General features: G+C 38.4%; 1 protein-coding gene across 1 annotated transcript in view; it reads left to right on the top strand.

Annotated features, from left to right (window-relative positions):
- Nucleotides 1-13,209, top strand: part of MAP3K2 (mitogen-activated protein kinase kinase kinase 2) — a 90,603-nt gene extending 77,394 nt beyond the window's left edge. Inside the window, exons 16-17 of the mRNA XM_086362192.1 lie at nt 1,651-1,828; nt 4,289-13,209. Coding sequence (XP_086218318.1) covers nt 1,651-1,828; nt 4,289-4,514 — 404 coding nt within the window. The 3' untranslated portion in view covers nt 4,515-13,209. The remainder of the gene's footprint in view (nt 1-1,650; nt 1,829-4,288) is intronic.
- The last annotated feature ends 5,975 nt before the right edge of the window (nt 13,210-19,184 follow it).

Genomic DNA, 19,184 nt, shown 5'->3' with positions numbered 1-19,184 from the left:
AAGTTCATGGTAGGGATGGACAATTTGCATTCTCTCCAGTCTATAATATACGTTTTTCTCCACTATTCACATTCCTTCTTAGAGGCTGTTTTTAAAAAAGAAAAAGAAGGTAGGAATCTTTTTTTTAATCTAAAATATGCTGAAGGTTAGGAAGATTTTAGGTAAAGTTTAGAAACTAAAATTAGATAAGTCGATAAAATACTTGTTTAAAAACAGCAACTTAGCTGGAACAACATGAGCAAAAAAAATAATAAAGTCATTGGTTTATAATCAAAGTGCAAAATAAATATCCGTGTATTCATACTGGTAGAAATGGATGGTTGAATAGGTAGGAAAAAAGAGACAAATCTCCTATGCAGAATAATTCCAAATAATATATGTAACTACTTAAAAAATGGTAGTTTTTTAGAAATAATTTATATATGAAGAAACTAGACTTATAATCCTAGAAAAAAGGTTGAGTTTAAAGAATGGTAAAGGGGAAAATAGAGAATAAAAATAAATGAACCTAGCTCCTAGATTGCTGGTTTCTGATACCATTCTCCACTAGAAGGAACTAGTGTCCCTTGGAGAAATGGCTGACTGTAGAGCCGGTGCAGGAGGTGCAGAGTGAGCATGGGGCATCTTCTGGTTCCAGAATGTAAGGCAGTGCTGACACAAACAGTCCAGAAATCCAAACAAGTGAGAACACGATGACTGAATTATGGCAGTGGGACACAGGCGTCAACAGAGAGGACTCCCAATGGACAAAGCTGTAAACAACATGAGCAAAAACAAAACAAAAATAATAATAAAGTCATTGCTTATAACCCAAAGTACAAAATAAATATCCACATATTCAGATTGGTAGAAATGGATGGTCAAATAAATAGGAAAGAAGAGACAAATCTCCCATGCAGAATAATTCCAAATAATATATGTAACTACTAAGCCTAGAGCATAATTTCTCACTCACTTATACGTAGTGAACTTCTTCCAGAGAGCTGAGTATGGAAAGGGGGAAAGAGTAACTTTACACTGGAGGACTCTGTAAACACTTTCTCAGCTAAGCAGTCGTGGTCAGTTTATAATAAATAAAGTTAGAAGTTTGTTATAGAAGCAAATGAAATTTTAAAACAGAAACCTTGAAGCTTGCTTAGATTAGATTTAAAATGTACTATATAGAAGTTGAGGAGAAATTTTGATTCTGGAGGTTCCTGAGGAGAGGCTAGGTTCACAGGGAAGTAATCTTGTAGACATGGGCTTCTTGCTTTATAACAGAGAGGCTGGGGCCAAGAGCCTGCTATTGCTTTCATCATCCTTCCCTGAACTTCCCGTTCCTTTTTTTTGAACTTCCCATTCTTAGTCCTTTTCCCCTTTCACTTCTTTTTCATCCTCACCTCCCACTTGCACCAGCCCTTTTCAGTGGGGGAACCTTTTCTTAGGTCTTGAAGCACACACAGTGACACTAAATTTTCATTGTTCCATGTAAGAAATCTTTAATACACACTGACCTTACACCTAGCATTATGCTAGGTACTATTCAGAGGTGCAAAGCAGCCTGATTTTGGAGACAGATTGAAGAGTCTAAGTAATTTTTTGCCATTTTCTTTTACGTTATATTCCAGATTACCAATAAAAATAATGAAATGAGGATATTTCTTGTTTTAGGCGCAAATATTCTGCGAGATTCAACAGGCAACGTCAAACTAGGAGATTTTGGGGCCAGCAAACGGCTTCAAACCATCTGTCTTTCAGGGACGGGAATGAAGTCTGTGACAGGCACACCGTATTGGATGAGCCCTGAAGTGATTAGTGGAGAAGGCTATGGCAGAAAAGCAGATATCTGGTAGGTTTTGACGCGGGATTTGCCTGAAAACACATACCTTATTAACATATTTCCACTCAGGATGGAAATTATTGAAATGAACTTAAATTCTTTTTTGTATTTTTGAAATAAAATGTCAGGATTACAAGGATTGATATCATTTTAATTATGCCCTTTGAGGCTTAATAACTGACCAAATAAATAAAGCTTTCGAACCATTTTTTCATTCTTTGAGAAGAATTTCATCTTAAGAAAATTTCAGCATTAGAAAGCTGTCTTCATTTTATTTCCCGGATGAACTTCTAAAGTAATTAATGTTTATTGCTAGTCTTACAAGTCATTTAACCTTTAATTGCTTAATAATTTTAAGTTAGAACATAAAACGGCCATTTCCTACTTCCCACTGAGAAAAGTGGTTTTTTCCCTTCGGTGTTTATTGGTATTTGTTGAAGTGGCAAAGAGAAGGTTTCTCTCTGTGACCAGTGCAGAGCTAGGAAGTGAGGGAGGGGAGTCTCTGTTCCTCCTCTTGCCGTTCAATAAAGGTCACTCTGGTTCCTCCTTAACCAAGTTCTCACTGCCTGCCAGCTCCTGAGCCTGAGATTGGGCACCCTGAGAGGTCAGCAGTTCTCTAAACCCTTTCTATTGTGCAGCTCGGGAGTCTCTCCTGCCTGCTTCTCAGCCCCAGCTACTTATATGAGTTCTTTTGAGTAAAGTTGTTAATAGGTATTCGTTTTAGGCACCTAAAGACAAAGAATTTCTAATGTTTCTATTCTTTGTGAGATAAAGACAAAAAAAACACTTACATTCAGTGGCAGGCTAGAGAATTATATGGAGCAAAACTTATGAATAATATTCTGTGCCTAACAAATTTGAGAGCTTAAATTGTAGTTTGTTTTCATTGATTTTTATGTTTAAAGTACAGGTTTGGGTTTTTGTTTTTAGCTCAAACATAAGCTGCTTATTTTTTTAACAAGATAATAACACAGTAATTTAGTTGTAACAAAGCCATCAACAGAGCCATATAGAAACAAAACTAAATGTATTGCTTTAAATTGATGATCTCCTTTAAATAGGAAAAATTTAACCTGTTAGTCTAGTGGTTCTCAAACATATCCACACATTTGAGAAATGGAGGGAAGAAGGAGGAATAAAGTTAACTATACCCAGAGCTCATCTCAGAACTATTATATGTGAGTATCTCAAGAGTGGGGCCCAGGCAAAGATTTCTGAAGTGTTGTCAGGTTTGAGAAGTACAAGTCTAAAGTAATAAGCAATAAAAATTATGCCTTAAAAGCAATTCAAAAACACAAAGTTAAAAAAAGAAATATGGTAAATTTCTTTTCTCTTACCCTAGCAAAAGGAGGAGGAAAGCACCAATTCATTTCTCATTATTTTTTATCCGTTTTTGATTGCCCAGAGTGGAGTTTAACAAACATCAAATATTGAAAGTTATACAAATGTATTATATGCTACAGTTTTCACTACTTTACATTTGGAAAGCTCTTCTAAGACAGTACCAGCTTTCAGAAAGAAAATCACTTTTTAAAATTTGCATAGATGTTTAAGTTGGCTGTTGGTTCAACTAAGAGTTGATATAATGCACTAAAAGGCATTTTATTAGTAATAGTTATTATAAAACAATTCATGTACCACAAATTTAACTTTTTGGTGCAACAAGAAGAATATTTGTTTCCCATTTATTTCTACAGCTGTTAGAATTCATTGAAATGCAGACTTAAAACATAAATTTTTCTTCGAGACTGCATACATAAAATACTTTTCCTATAACTACACTATATCCCTGACAGATCCCTACGGGGGAGTTCAGTAGTGACTACAGGCATATTTATCTTTAAAGCAATTTTTTTCTCATTGTTTGGGTTTGGGATTGATACCAAGTTTGGAAAAAGATGTTTCTTTAAGATTACATAAATTCACTTAAAAATGTCTCCTCAAATTTAAAAGCCCTGTTTTCTTCAGCTCCTTCTGTCAGGTCTCCATGTCAGTCGATCTAAACCACATCATTCTTGCCCTGAAGTGCTCTTCTCTCAGGTTGTCTTCATTTGACCTTCCGTGGATTCTCCTCCAGGGCTGGGAGGGGGCCTGGTGGCTGGGAGCAGGTGTCCCGGCCATCACGCGGTTGGCCAGGCCAACTGAGGCCTCAGTCACCCCTGCGTCTTTTTGGCGCTTCACAGGGGCTCCAAGACCCCTCAGGGCTGCTGGGGAAACGGACAGTCCAGAGCAGGAGCCCTTCAGAGGCACGTAGAATGTCAGCCTCAGAGCCCAGCGGCTCCATGAGGGCGCCGAGGGCCGTGACCCCAGTTCCAGCTGTCAATGGTGACAGCCTTGTAATGAAGTTTTACACTTGAAACCAAGTCATGTTTAAATGTATATGAACTTCACACGTTTCTCATTTCGTAGGTAGTTAACTGACTTTCATGATGATGTTGTTTGTGTAAGGTGTTTTTTTTCCCCTCTTAGGAGCGTGGGCTGTACTGTGGTAGAAATGCTAACTGAAAAGCCTCCTTGGGCCGAGTTTGAAGCGATGGCTGCCATCTTTAAAATCGCCACTCAGCCAACGAACCCAAAGCTGCCACCTCATGTTTCCGACTATACTCGAGACTTCCTCAAACGGATTTTTGTAGAGGCCAAACTGAGGCCGCCCGCCGACGACCTGCTGAGGCACACGTTTGTGCACTGCCACTAGCGGCCGGGGCCTCTGTGCGCCTGCCCAGCTCCCTGCTGTCCACGCACCCTCTCTCTGACTGCACTTTTCCTTGTTTATAACAGAGAGATGCGGAGGGAAAAAGACAAGAGGGAAAAGTGTTTCTCTTGATTCTTGGTTAAATTTGATTACTAATAATAATAGTAACCTAAATTTTTTATATTTAATCTTTTTTTTCCCTTATAAGAACTTGAAGCTTTTTTTTTTTTTTTTAATTTTTATAATGTACTGATGTGGTTCAGAGACATACAGCACTTTAGTACATAGTCACTCTTTTTAGTACAAAAAAATCATTGGAATACCTAAAGATTGTAGAGTCTTTCCCTGTGTCACTGACGGATTGGCAGTGATGGGGAGACAAGGAAAACGAGAAGAAAAAAATGATGTATAATTTGTAGATTTTAGTGATAGTATTTAAAATAGATTCTCGTTTGTGGGGTTGAGCCCTAAACTTGAGTTTAGGATAGGTACTCAACTGAAAGAATATAGGTTTCTTCTTGTATCTGTATTCTTTAGATCCTAACCTCTGTCTACCAAGCTTTTTGCTCAGTAGGAATCTTGATAGAAAATATGAATCTCTAGAGGAATGTTTATTTGTTAATCCTAACCAGTATAATAAGCAAATACACTATAATAGATCCATATTACTGGAATCTATCAACCTTGAGGGATAGCTTTCTGCTTTAAAAAAAAAAAAAAAAGATACTGTTTTATTTTAAAGCAGATATGTGAAGTCAATAAGCAAATTCAAATTAAAAGATAGAAGACTGCTCTAATTAAATGTCTGAGAGTAGAAGAGGCCACATTTGCCAGTCAGCAGAAATGAAAAGAACCGAGTGTGGTTTAGTGCATGTTAAACTGCGTTCTTTACCTGAGGGGGAAGCCCCAAAATCAAGGGGAAGGAGAAGTGAAATCATGCATACTGTATCTTTGCAGTTCCAGCTCCTGATTCCCCGCAGGTAAACATCTTGAGGAACTGAGAGTTTAACCTGCAGTATCCATGTCTTAAAAGCTAATGTTGTGAGAGAAAACCCTTGTTCTTTGGATCACAGAGGACTAAAGTACCTCAGAAAACAGTTACCATGTAAAACAGTGGTTTTCATGGCTGGGGTGGGGATAGTTTTACCTGGCATTTGGCAATGCCTGGAGACATTTTTGGTTGTCATAAAAAAGAGGATGCTAGAGGCATCTAGTGGTTAGAGGTCATGGATGCTGCTAAACAAACTAGAATACACAAGAACAGCACCTCCCTTCCCCATCAAAGCGTTATCCTCCTCAAATATTAAAAGTGCTGAAGTTGAGAATCCCTGAGATCAATACTAGCCCTGGTTATAAACCAAAAATGGCTATGTACAAAGCAGGTTCCTTGCAAAAAGTAAATTTCAGAGAGTGATATAGTGCATAATGAGGGTTTTACAAGAGCAGAGATCACTACTTCAAGTCAAGGGTGAATGATCTGTACAAACAGCAAGGAGCAATCCTTTTCTTACCAGCTGCATATTGCACCCAAATCAGTAACTTTCATTTTGGAAATAAAATTAACTTAAACATGGAGCCTGTTGAACTCAGCCATCTGTATGTATGTATTCTTTCCTCGGAAGTCAGTTCATTCATAATTGTGGGAAAAGAAAGGCATATTAAAACAAAGTATTAACTACTTTAAACAAAGGTTAAAAACTGCCAGATATTTCTAGTATAAGAGCCAAGGACATTAAGCAGAAAGAGACTGCTGGGAAACTCCCACTATCTCTGATGGACCTGTGCTACTGAAAAACGTGAATGATACAGTGATTTGGCCACTTGCAATGTTTTCAGCATATTAGAGCAAGGGCTGAGTACTTTAAGGGTCTAGAAAATAGTATTCTTCCTGGAGGCCCTCAGTGTGATGCCTTTCATGGGATTCATAAGGGACTTGGGTATTTTATTTTCTGCTGAAAGGTATGCTTGTTTAGGAATCGTTTTAAAATACTTTGTTTCTGAAGTTAAGTAGATGTTGGTTTACTGTATCAAGGTCCTATCTGGCATTCCCTGTAGGAATATTTGAAATTCCACTAGCTAGTCTGAGAAGAAGTCAAAGCACAAATACAGCTGTTAAAGCTTCTCCTATTCCCGTATAATGAAAGGAAGCAGCTTGCAAGGAAGAATATGAATTAGTAGCCTACCTCCCACCCCCCAGAAAATCAACTGCCAAATCTTGTGCTATAAACATAGTCCCCAAGGATGTGGATCTATTATAATTTCTTCATCTTTTATGAGTGAAGGCATCTCTTCTACTTGAGCAAGACCATGGTATCTGGACCAGTGGGCTTTTCCTTCCCTTGTGCTGTGTGCTTGTGATTTTCTTTTGGCTCAATTTTGGTCTGTCAGGGTAATCAGCAGTGCAGAATATGAGACAAGTGCTCTTTAAAGAGAAACCTTGGGAGACTGTGAAACCCAAAGCAAAATGTTTGCTTTTTTCAGTCTCTCTCTCTTTCCAAAATGCTATAGAAAATAAAATCACCTGAAAAGAAACTACTATGTTAACACTGCTGCGTAAGACCTTTGTTTTATAAGAAAAATATTAGCTATGGAAAAGTATTGTTCTCTATGTAAAGACTTAAGAATAGATAATAGTTTACAGAGCTATATAAAAATGTGATGTGAATTTATTTCATACAAGTTGTTAAAGGTACCAAAAACACAAAAAAGTTAATATATATAAAAACTACTAGAACAAAAAAGCTTAAAGTGGGGTGAGGTATGGAAGATCAAAATTAAATTTAAAAAAGAAAAATTTGAAAGGAAACACATCTATCAGGGGCTGTAACACTCCATTTTTTTTTCTTTCTAATAATGCTATGGATCAACAAATGAAATTTGAACTTTTTAGGATGACTATAAATGTGTTTTGTTTTTTAAATGCACAGCCTGATTCTTCTATACTGTAATGTTTCTTTGCTGAGGCTGGAAAATGACCAGACTGCTAACTTTGTGCCTTTAAAATGCGTTCTGCTTTGATAGTGGCAGACTTTTTGGTGCTGGAGAAGATTCACTAGCAGTCTTTTATGTGCTTTTCAGGATATACCTTTCTACTTAGGCCTTGAGAGATTCAAGATGGCATGACTTAGGCTTGGACCAAATACAAGATCTTTTACATTGCACTCAAATTATATTGAATAAAAGGGTTTAAAAATATCATAATGACTAATAGAAATTTTGATGATAATTCTTTAAAATGTATTTTAAAATATACAGACTTTGAAAGTTTCAATATGATGATCTTTAATTTTCCTCATTTACAAAACATGTTTCTAACCTGAGAAACAGTTGAAGACTACTGCCTTAGAAAAGTTTTCAAAGGCATGACAACCTTACATAATTTATATGGATTGAAATGTTAATGCATAGGCTGAACTAGAAAAGAAAAATTAAAACTTATTTCATAGTAAATTGAATTGGCTTTGAAGGAGTCTTTATCTTATTTCCAATAGAAGCTACATTTAAAAGGTGAAATTATTTCTTTAGAGTAGCTTTCTCTGCTACTTCAGTTCTTGTATATGTCAGGTCTGGTGTGTAATATTTCTGAGATGGAAGTATAATAAGGTACATGAAATTACTGAGAAAATACAATTTGAACAGTTTATAGGGACAACCAAGCTTGGGAGCAAAAGCAAATACATTTGCCAGATGCAAACTCCTTGGCCCACAGCAGAGTTCTTTGTCATTGATTTCATTTGGGACCAATAGTTCAATATAAAATCACCTAGTGTCAGCCAAGTATAGGGATCTATCTATTTTTTTTTTAACATGGTGAGTCTTTTTCATTTACTTATTCAATATTGTGACTTACTATGTCAGGTATTAAGTTAACTTGTCCTTAAGGAGGTCACAGTCTAGGAGGAAAAAATGGGCAAACAATTGTTTTTTTTGACATATCTTAACTCTGAAAAGTTCGTCAATGATGTTTTAAACTGTTATTACTTATAAGGTGAGGGGAAAGCGATTTTGGGTGGCCATTGGCTGTGATAAACTGAACAGCAGACAGCAGAAGCGCCCCAGCTGGAGAGATCTGCCACAGGTCAGGCCCCCTCTCGCTCAGGACTCTGAAAACCCAGCCTCTGTTCAGACAGTCCCAGTGATGGGGCATTTATTCCATCACATGGCACTTTTTTTTCCCCTGCTTTTTTCTTTTAAGGAAAATATTTTCTTTTGGTCTGAATTATTAAAATACCCAAAACATTTGATAGAAACTGAATTCTGCCAACAGTGTTTTTTATACTAAGATCAGGAAAATCTTGAGATCTTACTGTTTTATATGAAGTTTGGCCTTTGTTACACATGTAATGTTCATATTTATTTGAATCTTAAGATTGGTTAAAATGTTAATGAAAAGCAGTTTAATTGTTAATTTTTCGTAGTGCCTTTTTCTCTGTATGCCTTAATTTTGTTTTATATCAATAATAATTCACATTACCCACCGCAATGAAAGTTTCTCCAAAATCAGTAGGCTTCAGGAGTTCCTTTGGCCTTAGACTGTGTACTGGCCATTAAACTTTTCTTAATGCCTGCTTCCTCCTACCCTTTTCTACCTCTTTTTTTTAAAATATGTTAGAAGAGAAACATTAACATTGTTTTGTGATAGACACATTGCAGTTTTACTAGACACAAATTTCTAAGATAAGGATAGAAAGATATTTTAATTCTAAAGAGACATAGTAAATTATTTTCCAAGTTGATTAGTTGATTTTTCAATCACATTGGCACTGTTCAAATTCTTTGCATATCATGTTTCAGTTAACGATTTTCAAAGAAGAACTGGAATGGTGGTTTTTGTCCTAAAGAGATCATTTGAATGGTTTACAAATGTTAAGGCAATGAGACTTAGGGCAATGAGCAAGAAATCCAGGGATAGCAAATTCTAATCCTTACTTTTAAGCTAGCATTTTGACTAAAACTCTAGCTTTTCTGTGAAGAGTGTGTGTCTGTGTGTGTGTGTGTGTGTGTGTGTGTGTGTGTGTGTGTGGAGTTGGGGCAGGGGTGGGAAGGAAGGAAAGGTGTGAATGTCCAATTAGATTAGTCTCTGTTCTTGGAAGAACAATTTAAATATGTATAACCTACTGATGTTGGAATGCCAGCACATTTTCCAAAAGTAGCTAGTACAAACAGTTGTTTAATAAAGGTATTTATTGTAAATTGCCAAGCTCTTGGTTGCTAAAAGTAGATTAAAATTGAATTTGTATGTGTGTATAATAGCTTATATATAATTTCTAAATAGAAAGTAATTGGTTTTGCATAGTTCTTCATGAGCTCTTTGGAATAGAAATTCTGCCAGACATTATCAAAACAAGCATCCTTAGCTTACCAAGTGTTCAAAAGGAAATTGTTTTATACCTCTTTTTGGTTGGCTAGGGAAGGCGTGCTGTGAAGCTACTGTTCCTACTTGATAGTCACCTTTAGCTTTGCTTTGACTTCTGCCGCGACCTGGACAGGATGCCATAATAGTTGTGGGAGTTATCGTGCCTACTGACTCTGTGTTCACCTTTCAGAGCTGTAGCGGGTAGTGCGCTCTTAGGGCAGTTTAGAGAACCTTCTCTCGATGGTAGTGAGAGTGGACATGGTTTAGTTTCAGAAAGTTGAGGGAGGAGTCATAGCTATAGTAAAGAATAAACTTTATCTTTGCTTTGTATTACAGTCTCATGTAATTCTTCATATTTTTCAAAATTGTGCATTTTAATTGACAGTAATGCTATTTTTGTTAATAGAAAAGGCGTTAAATCAGTGATTACTATTATTCCCTATGCCTAATGACTTCTTGTTTGTATTTACAATCTGTATTATCAGAATCACTTTAAACCAAAGCTTTTATATTCTCTGCACACATAGCCAAAATGATTAGCACTGTTACTTCTGCCCAATTGTAAGCTAATAGTGTAAAAATGATAAAACAGGTACTAGTAGAATTTGTATCTCAGTCTATCCTTCAAGTTAAAGGACAGGTGCTCGGTGTTTGCATTTAGACATGCAGAATTTACTTCAACTATTATGGAACTATATAGACATTACAGACTTGAGCTTGTACACGTGCCAATCTTATTAATGTCACTTGACCACAGATGCATATACATACACATCGACACACATGCCTCAGGTTGGGGGCGTACTTTCTTCTTAATGTCTTGACATTTATGAACTTGTGTTTGACTTGAGGGGCATTCCAGGAAAGTTTTGCAGAAAAGTAGGTTATGGACTTTTTGTGCCATAGACATTTTGGAAGACAAGGACAAGTCTGCTCTCCAGCATACATGCAGAATTTGTCCCCAAGTAGGATTTCTGAGTCCCTTAATGCCAGTTGAGGACAGTAAAGTTTGTGACTGTACTGAAAAGCACTTTTGTCTTCACTTATTTGTGTAATTAACTGTTGGTGATTTAGCATTAGCATTGCTTGGAGGGGAGAGATAAGTAACAAAATTACATCTAACTCTGTTAGACACTTAGGCTTCAAAATAGATTTGTCATGTTCTCATTTTTCCAAAGACTTTTTTTCCACCTGGAATAAGAAAGAACTAGTGGAAACATTTGCGCTGGAAAGGTTTACAGGCAAAAGAAAGTAGGCCAAACCCTTGGAATATACCCCATTCAAGTGAAAGTGCAGTGTCTAAGGATAAGAATACTTCTTTAAAAAACAAGCACTTGTTTTTAATACAGTCTTAGTAAGTAAAAGGTTTACATTTTTTCTATTGCTGTTGGTTTTAAAATTTGCTACCCTGCATTCTGAAATATTATAAAAGAGTTAATACCAAAAATACTTTTAATGTCTGACATCTCTTACATTTCACATGGTTCTTTTTATTCAGATATCATTGTAAATAAAAGTAAACTTGGATAAATATGAGAATAAACTTTTAATTGTTGCAAATTCTGATTATCAATTTGTAAATTTACCCTTTGACCTAATGTACATTTTTAAATGTAGCCATTAAATTCTCTATATTTAATCTGTTAGTTTCTCTCTGTAAATGTTTTTAATCTCAGTTAAATGCTGGGCAGTTTATGTACAGAGGTGTTCTTTTCCTATCAAGGTTGACTTTTTTGCACATTTTTGGAAATGTTTATTTGTACACTGATTTACTACTCTGACCAATAATTGTTGATGGGTGTGTGAGCATCGTGAATGCGTGCATTGAACTACTGTCTGTGTCTCTATGTTTAAACTTCTTTCAAGATGTAGCCATCAGTAACTGCATTGCTATTACTGATTTAGATGGACTTTCATGCTTTTACAAAGTATACTTATCTATGGTTCTATCTTTGTTGAGAACTCAGGAGTTCAACATCACTTTCTGATTTTATGTGTATTCTAAAATCCATGACTAAGTTGAAAGTATGCTTGTAACTCTGTGTATTGGGGGATGTGTGTGTGGAGATGTCTTTTTCTGTCTGTAGGTATGTGTATATATCCCAGTAATTTCTTATTTTCATTTCTACATTTTTATGAACTTGTTTTATAAGGGTACTGTTTAGTTAGAATAATTAAATATATATAAAGCTTTCTGAGAGATTATTTACTATATGAATATATTTTCAGCTGGCTGATCAAAACTATTTTCTTAATTTTGTTTTTACCATTCAAAATGTATTTGTATTTCCACAGTTGATTGCAGATTTACTTAGATATCTATCAATTAAAATACTCTTGCAGAGAACATTGAATTCTCATTGAGAATTCTATGAAATGCAAATTAAGGGGAAAAAATAGGTTTTAAGCAGTAGCAAAAACACTGTCCACTAAAACAACCTTTGAATTCTCAGAGCTATGAAAAAATGTGAGAAACTAAATTATCTTGAAGAGATGTCAAGGCTTTTATATCTCCAGTTGCTGTTCGCCTGTCCTACTGTTTTTGAATATTTCCTTTATTCTACCCCAAAGATTTCAACTTTCAGTTTTCTTCTTACTGGGCAAGGTCAGACCTCACTCATAAAACAATATATTAAAAAATTGTGATTCTCTGTGATTAACTATAAATTGGTTTAGAAATGTCCAAACATACATTATTGTGTCTTTACACCGTATTTTGTATTTTAAGTAACTGGCAGAAAACGAATTGGGAATTAAATTTCCAATCTGACAATGTTGTTGTACTTAAGGAGAACCTTGTTTTTAATATGCGGTATCATGTGAAATTACTTATGTTAGGAATAGAGTCCACTGTTGAAGTTGAATGTCACTAAGCTTATGTTATAAGGAGCCGATATGATTAGAAAAACCTACCAGAAGCCAGATACAGTGTGGTATGTGCCACATTTCATGCACATTTGACTTTGTGTTCATTCAAAATTGTGCTTGTAAAAATGTATAAAATTTTTGAGTTTTACAGTTTTTATGTACTTGTTTTTTCTTGCTGGTAAATAGCTTTTTTTTTTAATCTAATGTGAAAGAAACCATGTTTATATTTTGTTAGTGATCAATGACTTTGTTTATATGGAAATTTGTATATGGTTGGCACACATCTTTGTTTAGATTTATCGTGCATGAAGGCCTGCAATAATTAGCACAATGAAAATTGCTTTTTCTTACATGTTCATTTTTTGAAAGATTGTGGTGCAAAGGCTTACTCTAAGTAACCTTCTGGACTATGGAATGAATATAAATGAATGGCACTTTGAGTGTTAATAAAGCTGATATTTATTTCCACTGTGATTGCTTTGTCCACAGCTCTTCTTGGACACACTGTTGTCTCTCCTCTGCCTGCTTTGATCACTCTCTAGGAGACAGCCTAGAAACATTGCAACTAAATCTTCCCAAGATACAAGTCTGTAATGTTCTCCTCAACGTGCTCTGGCATATTTCTCTAGATACTTTGATTACCCAAATCAGAAATTAACAGTGACTAAAAACAAAAAGACTACTGTCAGAGGGTAGAGAATGGACACTCCCACAGTACTGGAGATCATTTAAGTTAACACTGTCATATACAGGGCAGCCTAGCAACACCAAGTCAAAAGCCTTAGAGTCTTGTATATCCTCTGACCCATCAGTTTTGTGTGTAGGAATATGATTGCAGATGTGCAAGAATATATCTATAAAAGCCCCAAATTGAGTTCTCCATGTTCAGTACTGGGGGCTGTTGTAACAAAGCACTGCAAACTGGCTGGCTTGTTTTGCTGTAGAGGCAATAAGGCCGAAGTTAAGGTGGGCTTCTCAGGTGGCTCAGTGTAAAGAATCTACCTTCAGTGCAGAAGACATGAGTTTGATTCCTGGGTCCAGAAGATCCCCTAAAGGAGGAAATGGCAACCCACTCCGTTATTCTTGCCAGGAAAATCCCATGGACAGAGGAGCCTGGGGCCATGGGGGAGTCTACAGTCTGTGGGGACATGACTGAGCATAAGCACACACAGCAACACGCACAAGGCATCATCAGGCCCGTGCTCCCCCTTAAACCTGCAGGGGAGTCCTTCCTTGCCTGTTTCGAGCTTCTGGTGGCCCCAGGCATTCTTGGCATGTGGCTATGTGGTGGTCTCCCTCTTGTTTCTTTTTTTTAAGTAAGGACACCAGTCATGCAGTATCAGGGCCCACTGTAATGACCTCGTTTTAACTTGATTACCTCTAAAGACTGTATTTCCAAATAAGGTCACATTCTGAGGTACTGGAGGTTAGGATTTCAAAATATCTTTTTGTGGGAAACACAAAACATACTGCAGTCTGCCCTATGGCTCCTGAAAATTCATATTTTTCCCAGGTACCAAATACTTTGACCTCATCCCAACTTTCACCCCATCCCAACTTCCCCCAAAGTCTTATTCTAACATCAACTCTAAGTCCGTACATGTTACTAAACTTCCGTTCATTCAGTTCAGTCGCTCAGTCATGTCTGACTTTGCAGCCCCCACAGACTGCAAAACACCAGGCTTCCCTGTCCATCAGCAGCTCCCAGAGCTTGCTCACATTCATGTCCATCCGGTTGGTGATGCCATCCAACTCATCCTCAGGAAAATTAACCGGGTTTGGCAGTTAGAGCATAAATGCTGTATATTCAAGGTCATTTTTTGTTTTTCTTTGGCTGCTCCACATGGCTTGCGGGATCTTGGTTCCCCAACCAAGGATCAAACCCAGGCCTTCCACAGTGGAAGTGCAGAGTCGTAACCACTGGACCACCAGGGAACTCCCAAGCCATTATTTCTGTTTACCAAAATTTGTCTTAAGTTCAAGATGCAGTTAAAGATTAGTATCTGACAATACTCTATAGAGCGATTTACAATAGGGTAAGTTAGAACCGGTCATGGAACAACAGACTGTTTCCAAATAGGAAAAGGAGTATGTCAAGGCTGTATATTGTCACCCTGCTTATTTAACTTGTATGCAGAGTACATCATGAGAAACGCTGGGCTGGAAGAAGCACAAGCTGGAAACAAGACTGCCAGAAGAAATATCAATAACCTCAGATATGCAGATGACACCACCCTTATGGCAGAAAGTGAAGAAGAACTAAAAAGCCTCTTGCTGAAAGTGAAAGAGGAGAGTGAAAAAGTTGGCTTAAAGCTCAACATTCAGAAAACTAAGATCATGGCATCTGGTCTCGTCACTTCATGGCAAATAGATGGGGAAACAGTGGAAACAGTGTCAAACTTGATTTTTTGGGGCTCCAAAATCACTGCAGATGGTGATTGCAGCCATGAAATTAAAAGACGCTTACTCCTTGGAAGGAAGGTTATGACCAACCTAGATAGCATATTAAAAAGCAGAGATAAATTACTTTGCTAACAAAGGTCCTTCTAGTCAAGGCTATGGTTTTTCCAATGGTCACATATGGATGTGAGAGTTGGACTGTGATGAAAGCTGAGTGCCGAAGAATCGATGCTTGTGAACTGTGGTGTTGGAGAAGAGAGTCCCTTGGACTGCAAGGAGATCCAACCAGTATATTCTAAAGGAGATCAGTCCTGGGTGTTCTTTGGAAGGAATGATGCTGAAGCTGAAACTCCAATACTTTGGCCACCTGATGGGAAGAGTTGACTCATTGGAAAAGACCCTGATTCTGGGAGGGATTAGGGGCAAGAGGAGAAGGGGATGACAGAGGATGAGATGGCTGGATGGCATCACCGACTTGATGGACATGAGTTTGAGTGAACTCCGGGAATTGGTGATGGACAGTGAGGCCTGGGGTCACAAAGAGTCAGACACGACTGAGCAACTGAACTGAACTGAACCTGGAACTAACTATTCCAATACCCCCAAATTAGGGTTTGACTAAATAAATTATGACTGTTGTTTTTCAGTTGCCAAGTCATGTCCAACTCTTTGTGACCTGATGAACTGCAGCAGGCTGGGCTTTCTTGTCCTTCACTATGTCCCAGAGTTTGCTCAAACTCAGGTCCATCCAGTCGGTGATGCCTTCCAACCATCTCATCCTCTTTCATTCCCTTCTGCTCCTGCCTTCAATCTTTCCCAGCATCAGGGTCTTTTCCAATGAGTCAGCTCTTCTCATCAGGTGGCCTAACTATTTAAACTTCATTAAATAGTCATTAAACATTCATTTTTGAATGTTTTTCTAGTAGTCATGTATGGTTGTGAGAGTTGGACCATAAAGAAGGCTGAGCGCTGAAGAATTGATGCTTTTGAACTGTGGTGTTGGAGAAGACTCCTGAGAGTCCCTTGGACTGTAGGTAGATCAAACTGCTGCTGCTGCTGCTAAGTCACTTTAGTCGTGTCCAACTCTGTGTGACCCCATAGACCGCAGCCCACCAGGCTCCTCTGTCCCTGGGATTCTCTAGGTAAGAATACTGGAGTGGGTTGCCATTTCCTTCTCCAGTGCATAAAAGTGAAAAGTGAAAGTGAAGTTGCTCAGTCGTGTCCGACTTTTCACGACCCCATGGACTGTAGCCTACCAGGCTCCTCCATCCATGGGATTTTCCAGGCAAGAGTACTGGAATGGGTTGCCATTTCCTTCTCCAAGATCAAACTAGTCAATCCTAAAGGAGATCAGTCCTGGGTGTTCATCGGAAGGACTGATGTTGAAGCTTAAACTCCCAGTACTTTGGCCACCTCATGCGAAGAGCTGACTCATTGGAAAAGACCCTGATGCTGGGAAAGATTGAGGGCAGGAGGAGAAGGGGACGACAGAGGATGAGATGGTTGGATGGCATCACTGACTCAATGGACATGAGTTTGAGTAAACTCTGGGAGTTGGTGATGGACAGGGAGGCCTGGTATGCTGCGGTCCATGGGGTCACAAAGAGTCAAACACGACTGAGTGACTGAACTGAAAGCTTATGTTAAGATTTTTTTTTTTTAAAGATAAAAAAAATTCTATGTCCAAGCAACATCTTGATGTTAAAAAAACACCTACTCACAGGAAAAAAAGCCTGGGGAAAAAAAGCCAAAATATAGATGGCTAGGGTTGTGTTAGGTATGATTTAAATAGCCTTCACTATACTTTTCCCTGTTTTCACATGGAAATGATTAATCAGAGGGAAAATGTAAACCTGCCAAAGAAAGTTTTAGTGGTGTTTCCTCCATTTCTTAAAAAGTGAAATTCATTTAGAGCAGGGAACAACAAAGCTTCAATTTACTGAAGGTCATTTATCTGAGAACTGATCTTCTACATTGCAGATTTTGTGGCTGAGTCTGTCTTCAATTTGCTCAGCTGATCAGCAGCATCTAACACAGCAGATCACTTCCTTGACCCTGAAATGAGATGAATAAAAGGATTTCCAGGATTCCTGATTTTCCTATCTCACTGGCTGTTCTTCATTCATCTGGTTTTGAAGAATTCACCATTTTCCAGCCTCTTGACTGTAAAATGTTCCCAGACGTTTTTTTTACCTACATTTGTTCCCTGGGTAACTTTAATCAGTCCTATAGCTTCAATATCATAGATATGTGATGGCAGTTCTCAGACATATTTTAGGTCCCTGAACTTCAGATTTCCACCCAACTGTCAACTTGACATTTCGTTTATTTATGTAATAGGCTGCTTGTAGGAATTGCATCGTCCCCTGAATTTGTACACTGAAGATTTAACTCCCAACGTGACTGTATTTGAAGACAGAGCCTGTGAGGAGGTGATAAAAGTTAAATGAGGTCATATGGTTAAGGCCCTAATCTGAGAAAACTGGTGCCCTTATGTGAAGAAAAGACACCAGAGTTTTCCCTTCCCTCAGTCCCTGTGTGAGGACATAGCACGAAGGTGGCCATCTTCAAGCCAGGAAGAGAGCAGGATCCTAACCTTGGACTTCCAGCCTCCAGAATTGTGACAAAATAAGTTTCACTGTTGGAGTCATATAGTCTGTGGTGTTTCGTTATGGCACTCAAGCAGGCTAGTATAGCCACTCACATTCAATATATCCAGAACCACTCTTCAAATCTGTACCTTTTGAGGTGGGAGGAAGCAGTTTGGGAGCCTTTGGGAGAGGACAGTGCTTAGCCATCTGGGGGCTGATCCCACAGATTGGTTCCTTTGGGTTTTTCCAAGGTTTGGGAAAAGGTGCAGCCCAGCAGGGACCCATAGTTTCTGGAAGGATGGTATGGTCTCGTCCAATGGTGTAGTACAGGATGAAGTAGTACACTGCGCGACTTGGCAGTAGCATACCTCCACAGAGCTTTCTCAGTAGAGACCATGGTCCCCCAGTGGTAGGGGTGCCCAGCGCTGGACAGCAGCAGGCTGGTACCAGGCTGAGCGCTGCTCAGTCACCCTTATTTAAAAAAAAAAAAATCTGTACCTTCCCTGAGGTACATCATTTTTACAGTTGCTCAGGTCAAAAACGTTGCAGTTTTCCTTTACTCCTCTCACTCACCTTCCAGAGCTAGTCAGCAAATCCTGTGCTGTCTTTAACATATATTCAGAATGGAACCACTGTGCATCAACTTTACCCTTATCACCCGGATAAAGCCAGTGACTTCTCAACTGGAGCCCTGCAGTAGCTGCCCTTGACTTTGTAAAATCCATCTTCAACAATGCATCTAGTGCAGAGTGACCCTTTAATACTAAATCAGACTGTCATTTCTCTGCTCAAAAATTCCCCAGTAGCTCCCTATAATAAAATCCAAAGTTTTTGCAATGACCTACAAGGCTCTATATGAGGTGTTCTCAAAGTTGAACATCACATCTGGAGGGCGAGATTGTTGCCATGGCCTGCAGAATTTTATGATTCATCTGTTTTGTGTTTGTGCCTTTATAACTAATTTTAACTAGTTCCTATATGATGTCGATGAGCCAGGGGATCCCATTTTGAGAATCAGTTCTGTTCACGCACTATACTGTCTCCTGTCCCCCACCCCTCCCAGCCATGGTTCTCCTCTTAAATGCCAAACCTGAGTGGGCCCCTAGGTCCACACTGTACCTTTCTGGTATTTACATAGGACATTGTCCACTTGCATGATCACTCACTCAATTAGCACCGCTTCAGAGAGAGATTCTAGCACCATCCATTCAGAATAGCACAAACTCATTCTCTTTTATTTCTCCTTAGAGCGCTCAACACATTTGTTTACTGCCCACATTTTTCTGTTACAGAGGGCCAAGACCTTTTCTCAGTTCACTGTCCTGACCCACGGGCTAAAACAACAGTGCCTGGACGGTCATAACAAGTACTCAAAACATGTTTCACTGACTAGGAGAAAAAGTGTCGAGAAAGCGCCTGCACCGGGAAAGAGCCAGCGGATTGCACAGCTGCCAGGCT

This window comes from Bos grunniens, chromosome 2 (genome assembly GCF_055505025.1).
Source record: "Bos grunniens cultivar Pamir isolate PY7600 chromosome 2, Bosgru_T2T1.0, whole genome shotgun sequence".
Classification (NCBI taxonomy): Eukaryota; Metazoa; Chordata; class Mammalia; order Artiodactyla; family Bovidae; genus Bos; species Bos grunniens.
This window is presented reverse-complemented; position numbering and strand designations above follow the sequence as displayed.